This window comes from Esox lucius, chromosome 17 (genome assembly GCF_011004845.1).
Source record: "Esox lucius isolate fEsoLuc1 chromosome 17, fEsoLuc1.pri, whole genome shotgun sequence".
Lineage (NCBI taxonomy): Eukaryota > Metazoa > Chordata > Actinopteri > Esociformes > Esocidae > Esox > Esox lucius.
In genome coordinates this window covers 45,853,292-45,865,932 of record NC_047585.1, presented here as the reverse complement: position 1 = coordinate 45,865,932, position 12,641 = coordinate 45,853,292, and the positions used below count along the sequence as shown (strand labels likewise).

Sequence of the window (12,641 nt, the reverse complement as noted above, 5' to 3'; positions counted from 1 at the left end):
TTGGCGCAATTATTAGAAAATGGAAGAAGTTCAAGATGACGGTCAATCTCCCTCTGTCTGGGGCTCCATGCAAGATCTCAACTCATGGGGCATCAATGATCATGAGGAAGGTGAGGGATCAGCCCAGAACTATACGGCAAGACCTGGTCAATGACCTGAAGAAAGCTGGGACCACAGTCTCAATGAAAACCATTAGTAACACACTACGCTGTCATGGATTGAAATCCTGCAGCGCACGCAAGGTCCCCCTGCTCAAGCCAGCGCATGTCCAGGCCCGTCTGAAGTTTGCCAATGACCATCTGGATGATCCAGAGGAGGAATGGGAGAAGGTCATGTGGTCTGATGAGACAAAAATTGAGCTTTTTGGTCTAAAATCCACTCGCCGAGTTTGGAGGAAGAAGAAGGATGAGTACAACCCCAAGAACACCATCCCAACCGTAAAGCATAGAGGTGGAAACATCATTCTTTGGGGATGCTTTTCTGCAAAGGGGACAGGACGACTGCACCGTATTGAGGGGAGAATGGATGGGGCAATGTATTGCGAGATCTTGGCCAACAACCTCCTTCTCTCAGCAGGAGCATTGAAGATGGGTCGTGGCTGGGTCTTCCAACATGACAACGACCCGAAAAACACACAGTGAGGGCAACTAAGGAGTGGCTCCTTTAGAAGCATCTCAAGGTCCTGGAGTGGCCTAGCCAGTCTCCAGACCTGAACCCAATAGAAAATCTTTGGAGGGAGCTGAAAGTCTGTATTGCCTAACAACACTCCTGAAACCTGAAGGATCTGGAGAAGGTTTGTATGGATGGGTGGGCCAAAATCCCTGCTGCAGTGTGTACAACCCAGGTCAAGAACTAAAGGAAATGTATGATCTCTGTAATTGAAAATAAAAGGTTTCTGTACCAGATATTAAGTTCTGCTTTTCTGATGTATCAAATACTTATGTCATGCAATAAAATGATAATTAATTACTTAAAAATCATACAATGTGTTTTTCTGGATTTTTGTTTTGTCACTCACAGTTGAAGAGTACCTACAATAAAAATTCTACATTTGAAAGTGAAAAAAAAAGCAAAATCGGCAGTGTATCAAATACTTGTTCTCCCCACTGTATACTGCTTCACCCTGGGGTTCTCAAAGCTCTTCTGGGTTCCCCCAGCCATCCCTTGAATTATATGTATTCCAAAGGTAGCACAGCTGGGGTTACTCAGGAGAACCACTGGCTCAGATAGCTGGTCGCATCAATGGATCCTCTTATTCTCGTAATGAACAAAAAGGGTGTTCATCCTCTGGTGTGGCTTTCTAGGAGGAGATCCTAAGATATCCCTCAATGCAATGGATGAAAGGGAACCACATGCAGGGCATCCAGAAACAAAGCCAATTCCTAAGTAGGCACTACATTTAGAAACTATTTGTGACCCCCATTGTACCCTCAGGATTTACTGCTGGAGTTATTCCATGACTTCAAAGATGACAAGGATTTACCACTGGAGTTATTCCATAACTTCACAGATGACAAGGATTTACCGCTGGAGTGATTCCATGACTTCACAGATGACAAGGATTTAATGCTGGAGTTATTCCATGACTTCACAGATGACAAGGATTTCCTGCTGGAGTTAATCCATGACTTCAAAGATGACAAAGATTTACTGCTGGAGTTATTCCATGACTTCAAAGATGACAAGAATTTACCGCTGGAGTTATTCCATGACTTCACAGATGACAAGGATTTAACACTGGAGTTATTCCATGACTTCACATATGACAAGTTGAAATTAACAAGTATACTTTCAGTGAATAATGAACAGCTTTGGATGAGTAGCTCCTATAGAAACCTTAGAAAGGCTACAGCTGAGCTCTGACAGGGGCTTGCATTGGCATCCTGAATTAAATGCCAGCCACTCACAGTGTTGTCGACTAATTAGTAGCAATGACATTTCGGTGCAAGTCCTTCACAGACAGTTGGGAGCTCTCCAGGGCCACGCATATGTTCCAACCTTCTGGCCATGGACGCCAAACCGACCTGTGCGCCTGGGTGAGTAAGTGCTGCCCCAACGGCAGCTGCCACCGATTCTGGCCCAGCAGGTGAATGATATCCGCTAACCATGGTTTCTTGGGCCAACTAGGAGCCACAAGAATCAGCATAATCCACAGTAGAAATACAGAACACATTGGTATATACAGATAGTGAGAGACCTGTTGACATATGCTGCCACAGTCCTGTTTCAGTACACGTCCACAAGCCTCAGGCTAAAGCCCTGCTAGGAGTAATTACAGTTGATCTCGATTGCTTACAAGCATCGGTCAGTACTGAAACCACAATAACAAAACTCTTCACACAGTGTGCATTACCAACATGCAACGTTGCAAAACAGTTAATCTCACCTTCAAAACTCCCTATAACCACCAAAATGCTTCATACAAGTCTCAAAACAAGCTTGTTCCACCAAAACACTGGCAACAATTCTCACTCAGAAACACACATTGTCACTAATAACACACTGACCTAAAAAACACTAACAACAGGGATCATTACATAAATGATTTTATCTTGTAGGTTTTGAAAATAATTGTTCACATTAACCAGTATTTGAAAAACACCTTACTTTAATGACTTTACTAAAGTATATGGAACAAGAATGAATCACAAACGCAGCAATTTGAAAGAATATCCTTTATTTTTTCTACATCTTTGCATATATGTTACTTTTAAAAAATAATAACTTCAAACAAAAACAGAATTTACCCAAATCCCAGGGCTGCAACAAAAACAAACAAACATACATCAACAAGTATAGTATAATCACGAGCCCGTGTATTGTAGGGGCCAATGAGTGGTTGGAGTAACAGCAAATCATCATTGGACAGTGCTGCACACACTGTGATGTTAGCTCTTCTCTGGCCTGGTACATCCATGGTGGCCTTCTGACCAATCACATTTCTTCCCTGCGGTGTGTTTTTGCCAGGTTGAATCCAGCTTCATCCAGAAGGATGAATTCATGTGCAGTTTGACTGGCTTCCATCTCCATTACTCTCTAAATACCCTGTTTGGTTACTGAACAGACATCTTACCTGGATATCTTGATAGCGGAGTTCTTTCACACATTCACCGTTTCTCTCAAAGGGCACAGTGTACAACACTTGGGTCGGTTTTCAGTTGAAACTGCAATCAACTGTGTTTGGATTGACTAAATATTCTAACATAATATTTTTTTTTAACAAATATCAAATATTTTCTTTATATTTCAATCTGGTTACTGCAGAGATGCACACCAATTGCCATCATTTTGTTTTGAATGTTATTAACCGTTTTGATAACAGTGTGTGAGCATTTGAGAAATGATGTGCAGTGAATATATTTTTTTGTAGGTGGTTGAGTTTGAATGAGAAAAGAGTTCATGGATTTTGGGGAATGTGTTCATTGAATGCATTTTGTGTGAAAGCAATGAGGAATTATTCACAGTTTGGTTCACATACACTTCCATTTTGCTGACTGAAGTTTGGTTACTGTAACTTCTGTATTGTTTGATGTTTGTAAGCAATCGGGAAAAACTGTAATATCCTGGCGCCGCTGACCACACTAGCCTGGTGTAATAGCCTTTACACACCTGCCTCCCCCCCTGAGGGCAATACCAGGCGTGGTCACCATGTGGGACTCCGCCCATGGGAGTGGCCATGTGACATGTGTCTCCAAACCCCCCCCTGGGGGGCCAGCGCCCTGACGCCTGTTGTTGACTTTCTGTGCCTCTGAGGTAGGTGGTGGTATGCGTTTTAAATGCGTAAGAATTAGCCAGCGCTCAACCATGTTGTACTTAATGAACAAATGAAGGGGAACTACTAATAACACAATTTGGTTTGTGAAATTGAACTTCTAACAAACTGGTTTAGCAAAGTCAGATGGGGTGGGTTTTAAAGAAATAGGCCCTTTCTAGTGTGACAGAATTATTTGATTTTACGGAGTCAAGTAAATGCATTATAACACAGAAACCTCAATGGCCAAACAGTCTCAAGCATATGGATCTTATATTGGCCTTTACAACAAGGTTTAAGGGAGAAATTATATAAAAAACTATTTGATCTAGATATTCTTTGATGCAATGAATTAAAACCTTCAGTCCGACTGCGTGTTAAAGTTTAATGTCACCTTTTATATTAATTAATCCATAATCAATTACTACTGTGAGATAAGCCATTTGTTATGGTATGGCATATTTATTGTGCAATTAAGTATGGCAGAAAGGTGTTATAGTACCAGTCTAATATAATCATGTTAATTCAACCTGTGAATGAAGTTCAATGTCAATAATCTCACCATAAATCTCTCTTTAAAACACTATTAAAACACTTTTAAATCTCCTTAAAACACTTTGATTTCACTGAAGTGTAAAAAAAGGCTCAACGCATAAATATCAGATATATCAGCACATTGGAGAGTTTGCTAATTACATAGCACTATCTAAACACAACCCAATATTAGCAGGTTTTCTTTGAGTTTGAAAAAATTATAATTTCAGAAGAAATATATTTTTTTATCCCAATATAAAAGCTGTGAACAGTTGTAAAGTTACATTAACATTACGGTCAGAATTCTTATCAAAAGGGCAAATACAGAGCATCTATATGCCTGTATCACTGTAGGTCGCAGAGATTTGATGAGAGGCTTAGAGACCATTACCTACATTGAGCTATACAAGCAAGAACAGTGTGCTGGTTTCTCTTTTCTTTTATTCTAACAGTCCCAGAAATTCAAACAGAGATTTAAAATAAAGTCTTCAGTCGGAACTTCCTTCCGGCTAACCAAAAACTCCATGACTTGCTGTCCCTAGGGGAGTGCAATAAATGAACAGGTTGTCACAGAATGCCACTAGTTGCATTGTGTTATGTAAGGATGCATATTGTGTTACTTCACACATTGCAGTAAACACACCACACTCACACATCCACTGTTTGTTTACTAATTTATTCTGTGCTGTTGTCTGTGTTGTCTGTTTGTGCTGTTTTTTTATTTTATTTATTCTGTGCTGTTGTCTGTGTTGTCTGTCTGTACTTTTTCTTTACAGATTTATTCCGTGCTGTTGTCTGTGTTGTCTGCCTGTGCTGTTTGTTTACTGATTTATTCTGTGCTGTTTTCTGTGTTGTCTGTCTGTGCCTTTTTTAAATTAATTCATTCTGTGCTGTTGTATGTGTTGTCTGTTTGTGCTGTTTTTTTATTTTATTTTTTCTTTGCTGTTGTCTGTGTTGTCTGTTTGTGCTTTTTTTTTTTACAGATTCATTCCGTGCTGTTGTCTGTGTTGTCTGCCTGTGCTGTTTGTTGACTGATTTATTCTGTGCTGTTGTCTGTGTTGTCTGCCTGTGCTGTTTGTTGACTGATTTATTCTGTGCTGTTGTCTGTGTTGTCTGTGTTGTCTGTGTTGTCTGTGTTGTCTGTGTTGTCTGCCTGTGCTGTTTGTTTTGTAAATGTTTATTTTATCCGGGCCCCTTTCCCCACAGGATGCCTCTTGACATGCTGTCATAGTAAATAAGAATATATTCTTAGTTGATTCACTTATATAAAGGTTAAATAAAACAGTATGTCTTACATCTCTGCTGATAAACCCTGACTGCGTCTCTGGTGAATCCATTAAAAAGGTACTTCTAAATGATTTCTCTTCAGGCTGTGCATTGGAGACACTCTTTGTTGTCTCTGGCCCTTCCTCATACACAGTCACCTTATGTAAACTGATTTGTATGTGGCAATTTGCAGGGGGGACAGAAACTATGAGTAGCAAAAACCATGATCATATCGAACACAAAAATACTAGCTAGCTACTGCCTTAATAACTGCAAAAATAAACCCAAATGTTCAAATACCTCTATTACGTTCTACTGTTTATTATGTACAAATACCTCTATTACGTTCTACTGTTTATTATGTACAAATACCTCTATTACGTTCTACTGTTTATTATGTACAAATACCTCTATTACGTTCTACTGTTAATTATGTACAAATACCTCTATTACGTTCTACTGTTTATTATGTACAAATACCTCTATAACGTTCTACTGTTTATTATGTACAAATACCTCTATAACGTTCTACTGTTTATTATGTACAAATACCTCTATTACGTTCTACTGTTTATTATGTACAAATACCTCTATTACGTTCTACTGTTAATTATGTACAAATACCTCTATTACGTTCTACTGTTTATTATGTACAAATACCTCTATAACGTTCTACTGTTTATTATGTACAAATACCTCTATTTCGTTCTACTGTTTATTATGTACAAATACCTCTATTACGTTCTACTGTTTATTATGTACAAATACCTCTATAACGTTCTACTGTTAATTATGTACAAATACCTCCATTACGTTCTACTGTTTATTATGTACAAATACCTCTATTACGTTCTACTGTTTATTATGTACAAATACCTCTATTACGTTCTACTGTTTATTATGTACAAATACCTCTATTACGTTCTACTGTTTATTATGTACAAATACCTCTATTACGTTCTACTGTTTATTATGTACAAATACCTCTATTACGTTCTACTGTTTATTATGTACAAATATCTCCATGATGTTCTACAGTGTAAACAATGTTCATTTGTATCACTGGTAGGCTAAACAGCTGAACATCAAATATTTGACCAACAGTTTGGCAAAATGTTTCAACAGTTGTGGTCTAAATTGTGGAATAACTATGTGGGATACATGACCCAGATTCAGACTAAACATCTGAGCAGCAGAACGGCCACAGAGCATGCATCAGGGTGAACAGGTAACCATCACATTGTTAAACTCACCATTGAAGGTGACACTGCGGATGTACTTGAGCAGTTTCTTGCCCCCGGCTAGGTCCATATCAGGGCAGATTCCAGAGGTGTCGGGACACAGGTCTCTCTGCATGTTATGCAAGGCATGTGCCATGGCGTAAACTGCGTCAATCACAAACTGAACCTTCCCCTCCTGCTCGTACTTGGAGTCCGTTCCTATCCGCTCCTGGCCTGCAGAGACAACGGTGACATATTTAAAAAGAGTTATACCGTCGCTCTGGATAATACCAACCTGGATAAACACAGGACATATCAATTTACATGCGTTATCAAGGGGAACAAAATAACAAATGAATGTAATATTGCTGGGTTAAACATAAAAATAAAAATTCAATGGGATCTCGCTATCATTTAATAGTTACTTAATTTTACTGTTTTTTGTATACCAATGTTTGTTTTCCCGAGTCACCTGATGTGACAAATACTGTGTATAAACAGTGGTTGAACATGATCCAAAGGGGAGCCAGGTGGACCTGAGCCCTGGCACTTCTAGTAATGGGAATTCTATGTGAGACCACTGCTAATTAAGCAAATTTTGCATAAGACCAGTGCTAGTTATGAGAATTCTGCGTGAGACCAGGGCTAGTTAGGAGAATTCTGCGTGAGACCAGCGCTAGTTATGAGAAATCTGCGTGAGACCAGCGCTAGTTAGGAGAATTCTGCGTGAGACCAGCTCTAGTTAGGAGAATTCTGCGTGAGACCAGCGCTAGTTAGGAGAATTCTGCGTGAGACCAGCGCTAGTTAGGAGAATTCTGCGTGAGACCAGCGCTAGTTAGGAGAATTCTACATAAGACCACTGGCACCAAGTCAGGGAACTGCAGCCCCTTGGAATGTAGCTTCAGTCCCACTGATGAGATTCTGGAAGTCACACTTTGTGGAAATCACTGTGTTGTCTACTATTCAAGCTACCTATTTGCTTCCTTCGCAAGTCACACAGCCAGTGTGCAGGTCAGATAACCGATCTGAATACTTACGGCATCGTCCTCATCTGTTGGGCTTGGTTTGAATACGTTGCCCTCCCCACTTCTCATTTCAATATGAACCTTCCATATAAGTGGACACCCTTACTAATAAGTTTAAAGGAAATAACAAGACTTGCCCACAAATGAGGCCGTTCATTTAATTAAATAAAGGACTTCTGTATTCACCATGTGGGTTGTACATAACAACCTAAACAAGAGAAATGGAACAATGTTTAAAGACAGCTACTGCTGGACTACTGCAGGGAAAAATGTTCATTAAACGGTTGTCTCCTTAATCAGCTGTTTGGAAGGAGAGGCTTCACATTTGTGCCATGCTGATATCCTACACGATCAAGTGGATATCACACAGAATCACACTGACACTCATCTGGCCAGTTTGACAGCCGTTTCATCTACCACTATGCTGTATATCATCAACCTGACTTACCAACGAAGGTTCATTCCCTCAAAAAAGATAACTGTATGCATCTTTGCAAAGTAACACTATGTAATTAGCTGAAAAATATGCTAATCTCTTATTAGGTCAGATATAGATAAAGATAGCATGGCTTCTTATTTGGAGTAAAGGGGAAAATCAATGGAATAACTGATTAACTAATCACTTATTACGTGGGGGAAAAAATAGCTTCTTTAAAAGTGTTAAAGTTCAGTATGCTGTAATCTTCAACTGTAGAAATATATACTTTTACTGTAAATGTGAGTCAGGAATAATTCAATGATTTGAATTAGCTGAAATTGTTGCTAAGGGCTGCATCTATATTCTGGATTGGCTTTGTTTTGACACACATACACACACACACACACGCACACACACGCACACGCACATGCAGACCCACACACACAACAGACACATTCCTTCTGTATGTGGCCATGCACACATCTAGGGGGTGTTGTGTCAATGTGTTACTGCTCCAGATGTCTTTTGAACTTGCAAATGCCCAACAGGGCTTTCAACTTTCACTGTTAATTAGCCGCCATGTTTGAAATAATAAAAAATACACAAAAATAAATAAATAAGAATAAATAAGAACAGAAAATAAATAAGTAATAAAATAAATAAGAACAGAAAACAATCTCTTGCCCGGAAATTATAATTTGTACTTGGTGGCTTGTAGCGTCATAATATGAAACACATACACCTCATTACATACAATATACCTTCATTATAAAGTCATTTTGCATTAGATGAGGGGCAGGCTTCCCTCCCAGCTGGGTTTCCTCTCTGTCTGGTCTTCCCTCTCCAGATACTCTTCTCCCTTTTATTTCTCTCCATCCCTATTTCCCCTTTTCTCTCTCTTTCTCCCCTTCTCCCTGTCACTACAAAACAGTACATGATGGGAGCTTAGTAAATACCTCAGAGCAGAATATACCGGGCAGCTGCGTTACATATTTGCTGCTCTATGATACATGGGTACAACCTGTCACACTAATCAACTCCACAGTACTCGGCGTTGCTGCTGTTCACATCTTATGGAGGTATTTCCACGAGCCTGAAAGACGAAGATAAACAATGTGTGGAGTGATGATGTTTGGGCAGGGTGTGGGCGGCCTGGAGGAAGCTGAATGGGGTCAATAGGAGAGATAACAACATCCAGCTACGCTTCTCCATATTCATAACCAATAAAATCCCCACACTACATTAAACATTGTGTTTGAATTATTCAAAAATTCTTCAGAGTTTACACTGTTGTGGGAGAAGCTTCAATAAACCAGCCATGCAGAAACCTTCATTTCTAACACGGTGTATCATTACAGGTGATACTATTTGATTGAACGGTTCAACCTGGAATTAAATTCTACTCCACGTGTATTTGATTGTATGTAACCATACGTAATCATATGTATTGTATATTTATACCGGACAAAAGTGTCGTTTGCAACAGCTTCCTGAAACAATGTGGTATTATTACAAGATTCTGCAGGTTGTATGTAGCCGTTTGCAAAAGCATATTGCACTGTTGATATTCTGAAGGATGCATTCTGCTCTGGTGTCAATGGTACATGTAAAACAACCAGGATAAAGATTAGGGTTTGGCAATAATGGCTCAGCGGTTAGGCAGCTAGGTATGGAAGCTCATTGCTGCCAAGAAATAATCTAAATTATGATTTTTTCTTCTGGTGCAGAGGGCAGGTAACCGGGCAGAAGACGGTGACAGTCTGCTCTGGGGTGAGATAATAACAAAGACTGTGACAGTCTGCTCTGGGGTGAGATAGTTACAAAGAGTGACATTCTGCTCTGAGGTGAGATGGTCACAAAGACGGTGACAGTCTGCTCTGGGGTGAGATAGTTACAAAGAGTGACATTCTGCTCTGAGGTGAGATGGTCACAAAGACGGTGACAGTCTGCTCTGGGGTGAGATAATAACAAAGACTGTGACAGTCTGCTCTGGGGTGAGATAGTTACAAAGACTGTGACAGTCTGCTCTGGGGTGAGATAATAACAAAGACTGTGACAGTCTGCTCTGGGGTGAGATAGTTACAAAGACTGTGACAGTCTGCTCTGGGGTGAGATAATAACAAAGACTGTGACAGTCTGCTCTGGGGTGAGATAGTTACAAAGACTGTGACAGTCTGCTCTGGGGTGAGATAATAACAAAGACTGTGACAGTCTGCTCTGGGGTGAGATAGTTACAAAGACTGTGACAGTCTGCTCTGGGGTGAGATAATAACAAAGACTGTGACAGTCTGCTCTGGGGTGAGATAGTTACAAAGAGTGACATTCTGCTCTGAGGTGAGATGGTCACAAAGACGGTGACAGTCTGCTCTGGGGTGAGATTTACACTATTAAACCATCTCATTTACACTGTTCAACCATCAAATGTACACTCCTGAGCCATCATATTTACATCATTCAACCATCCATCATATTTACACCATTCAACCATCACATTTATGGAGCCCTTTTACATCAGTTGTCACAAAGTGCTCATACAGACAACCAGCGAAAAAAGCAACAACAAGTGTAAGAACCCCATAGTAGGGTCAAAACCTAGGAAAAACTCCATAGTGGAGTCAAAACCTAGAAAAAACTCCATAGTGAGGTCAAAACCTAGGAAAAGATCCATAGTGGGGTCAAAACCTAGTAAAAACTCCATTGTGGGGTCAAAACCTAGGAAAAACTCCATAGTGGGGTCAAAACCTAGGAAGAACTCCATAGTGGAGTCAAAACCTAGGAAGAACTCCATAGTGGGGTCAAAACCTAGGAAGGACACCATAGTAGAGTCAGAACCTAGGAATAACTCCATACTAGGGTCAGAACCTAGGAAGAACTCCAAAGTAGTGTCAAAACCTTGTAAGAACTCTATAGCAGGATCAAAATCTTGGAATAAATCCATAGCAGAGTCAGAACCTAGGAATAACTCCATAGCAGAGTCAGAACCTAGGAATAACTACATAGTAGGGTCAAAACCTAGGAAAAACTCCATAGTGGGGTCAAAACCTAGGAAAAACTCCATAGTGGGGTCAAAACCTAGGAAGAACACCATAGTGGGGTCAAAACCTAGGAAGGACACCATAGTGGGGTCAAAACCTAGGAAGAACTCCATAGTGGAGTCAAAACCTAGGAAGAACTCCATATTGGGGTCAAAACCTAGAATGAACACCATAGTAGGGTCAAAACCTAGGAAGAACTCCAGAGTAAGGTCAAAACCTTGGAAGAAACCTAAAGAGGAGCCAGACTCAGAGGGTTGGACGTCACTATCATCAACCCTCCTTATTGGTCAATCAATCAATCAATTTGGTGGCCAACAACTGTGTTATGTAAAGATCCATTTGGAGTCATTAATGAATACACCACATTTTTAGCAAGGCATGGATATTTTGATTTAGGATGTTAATAGTCAAGGTCACTAGTATTCCCCCCAACATGCGAACCCCAATGACCCCAAGTCACTATATGAGCCAACATATCTTTAATTCACTGTACAGTAATTTTTACACAACTGCAGCTAACATGTCCCCAATCATAGAAAGTTACAAAAACCAAGCTAATTTCACAATGCTGTAGGAGAAAAGAAAACCTGACATTGATCTTTTGGACAATAATTACCACAGTGACAAAGGTTTTGAAGTGCTCACAGATAAAATTATCTTATTTGATTGGTTGAAACACCAATTAGTGAGTACAAAAACAAAAGAGTAATTTGGCCTCTGGTTTACTGCATTGAGACACAGGAAAAGAGTTGAAGAGCCATCCTATAAATCCACTCCTAATCATGTCATTATGTCTCGTTAAAGAGGGAGGCGGTGCCAACAAGCCAAGCAAGTAATAACCCATCGGGAAAAGGAAGGAAAGGACAGCAGAATGAAATGAATAGAATAGCAGGCAGTTCAGAGAGGGAGGGGCTCTGATTGACTGGCCATTTTCCTTTTGAACAGAACCATTGACCCCAATCTCACTTCTGTCACTTAAAGTACTATATATCTCGGTTTCCTTTCCATGACATCTCTCCATGACCCCGCCTCCCTCCCTCCCCTACCTCCCATCCTATCCCTCCCTCATATCCTATCTCTCTCTCCCTCCCTCCCTCCCTCCCTCCCTCCCATCCTATCTCTCCCCCCCTCGTCCCCTACCTCCCATCCTATCCCTCCCTCCCACACCATGACTCTACCACACCACCACCCCACTGCACTACCATCATAACACCATGACACTACCACACAACCACCACCCCACCACACTAACATCACCACACCATGACTCTACCACACCACCACCCCACCGCACTACCATCATAACACCATGACACTACCACACAACCACCACCCCACCACACTAACATCACCACACCATGACTCTACCACACCACCACCCCACCGCACTAC

At 40.6% G+C, this 12,641-nt stretch overlaps 1 protein-coding gene across 3 annotated transcripts in view; it reads right to left on the bottom strand.

The window, feature by feature from the left end:
- LOC105007334 (metabotropic glutamate receptor 7) overlaps positions 1-12,641 on the bottom strand; it is a 246,303-nt gene that overhangs the window by 71,943 nt on the left and 161,719 nt on the right. For all 3 annotated transcript variants that reach the window (XM_029114239.2, XM_034287020.1, XM_029114238.2), the window contains exon 6: positions 6,805-7,005. In XM_029114239.2, coding sequence (XP_028970072.2) covers positions 6,805-7,005 — 201 coding nt within the window. The remainder of the gene's footprint in view (positions 1-6,804; positions 7,006-12,641) is intronic.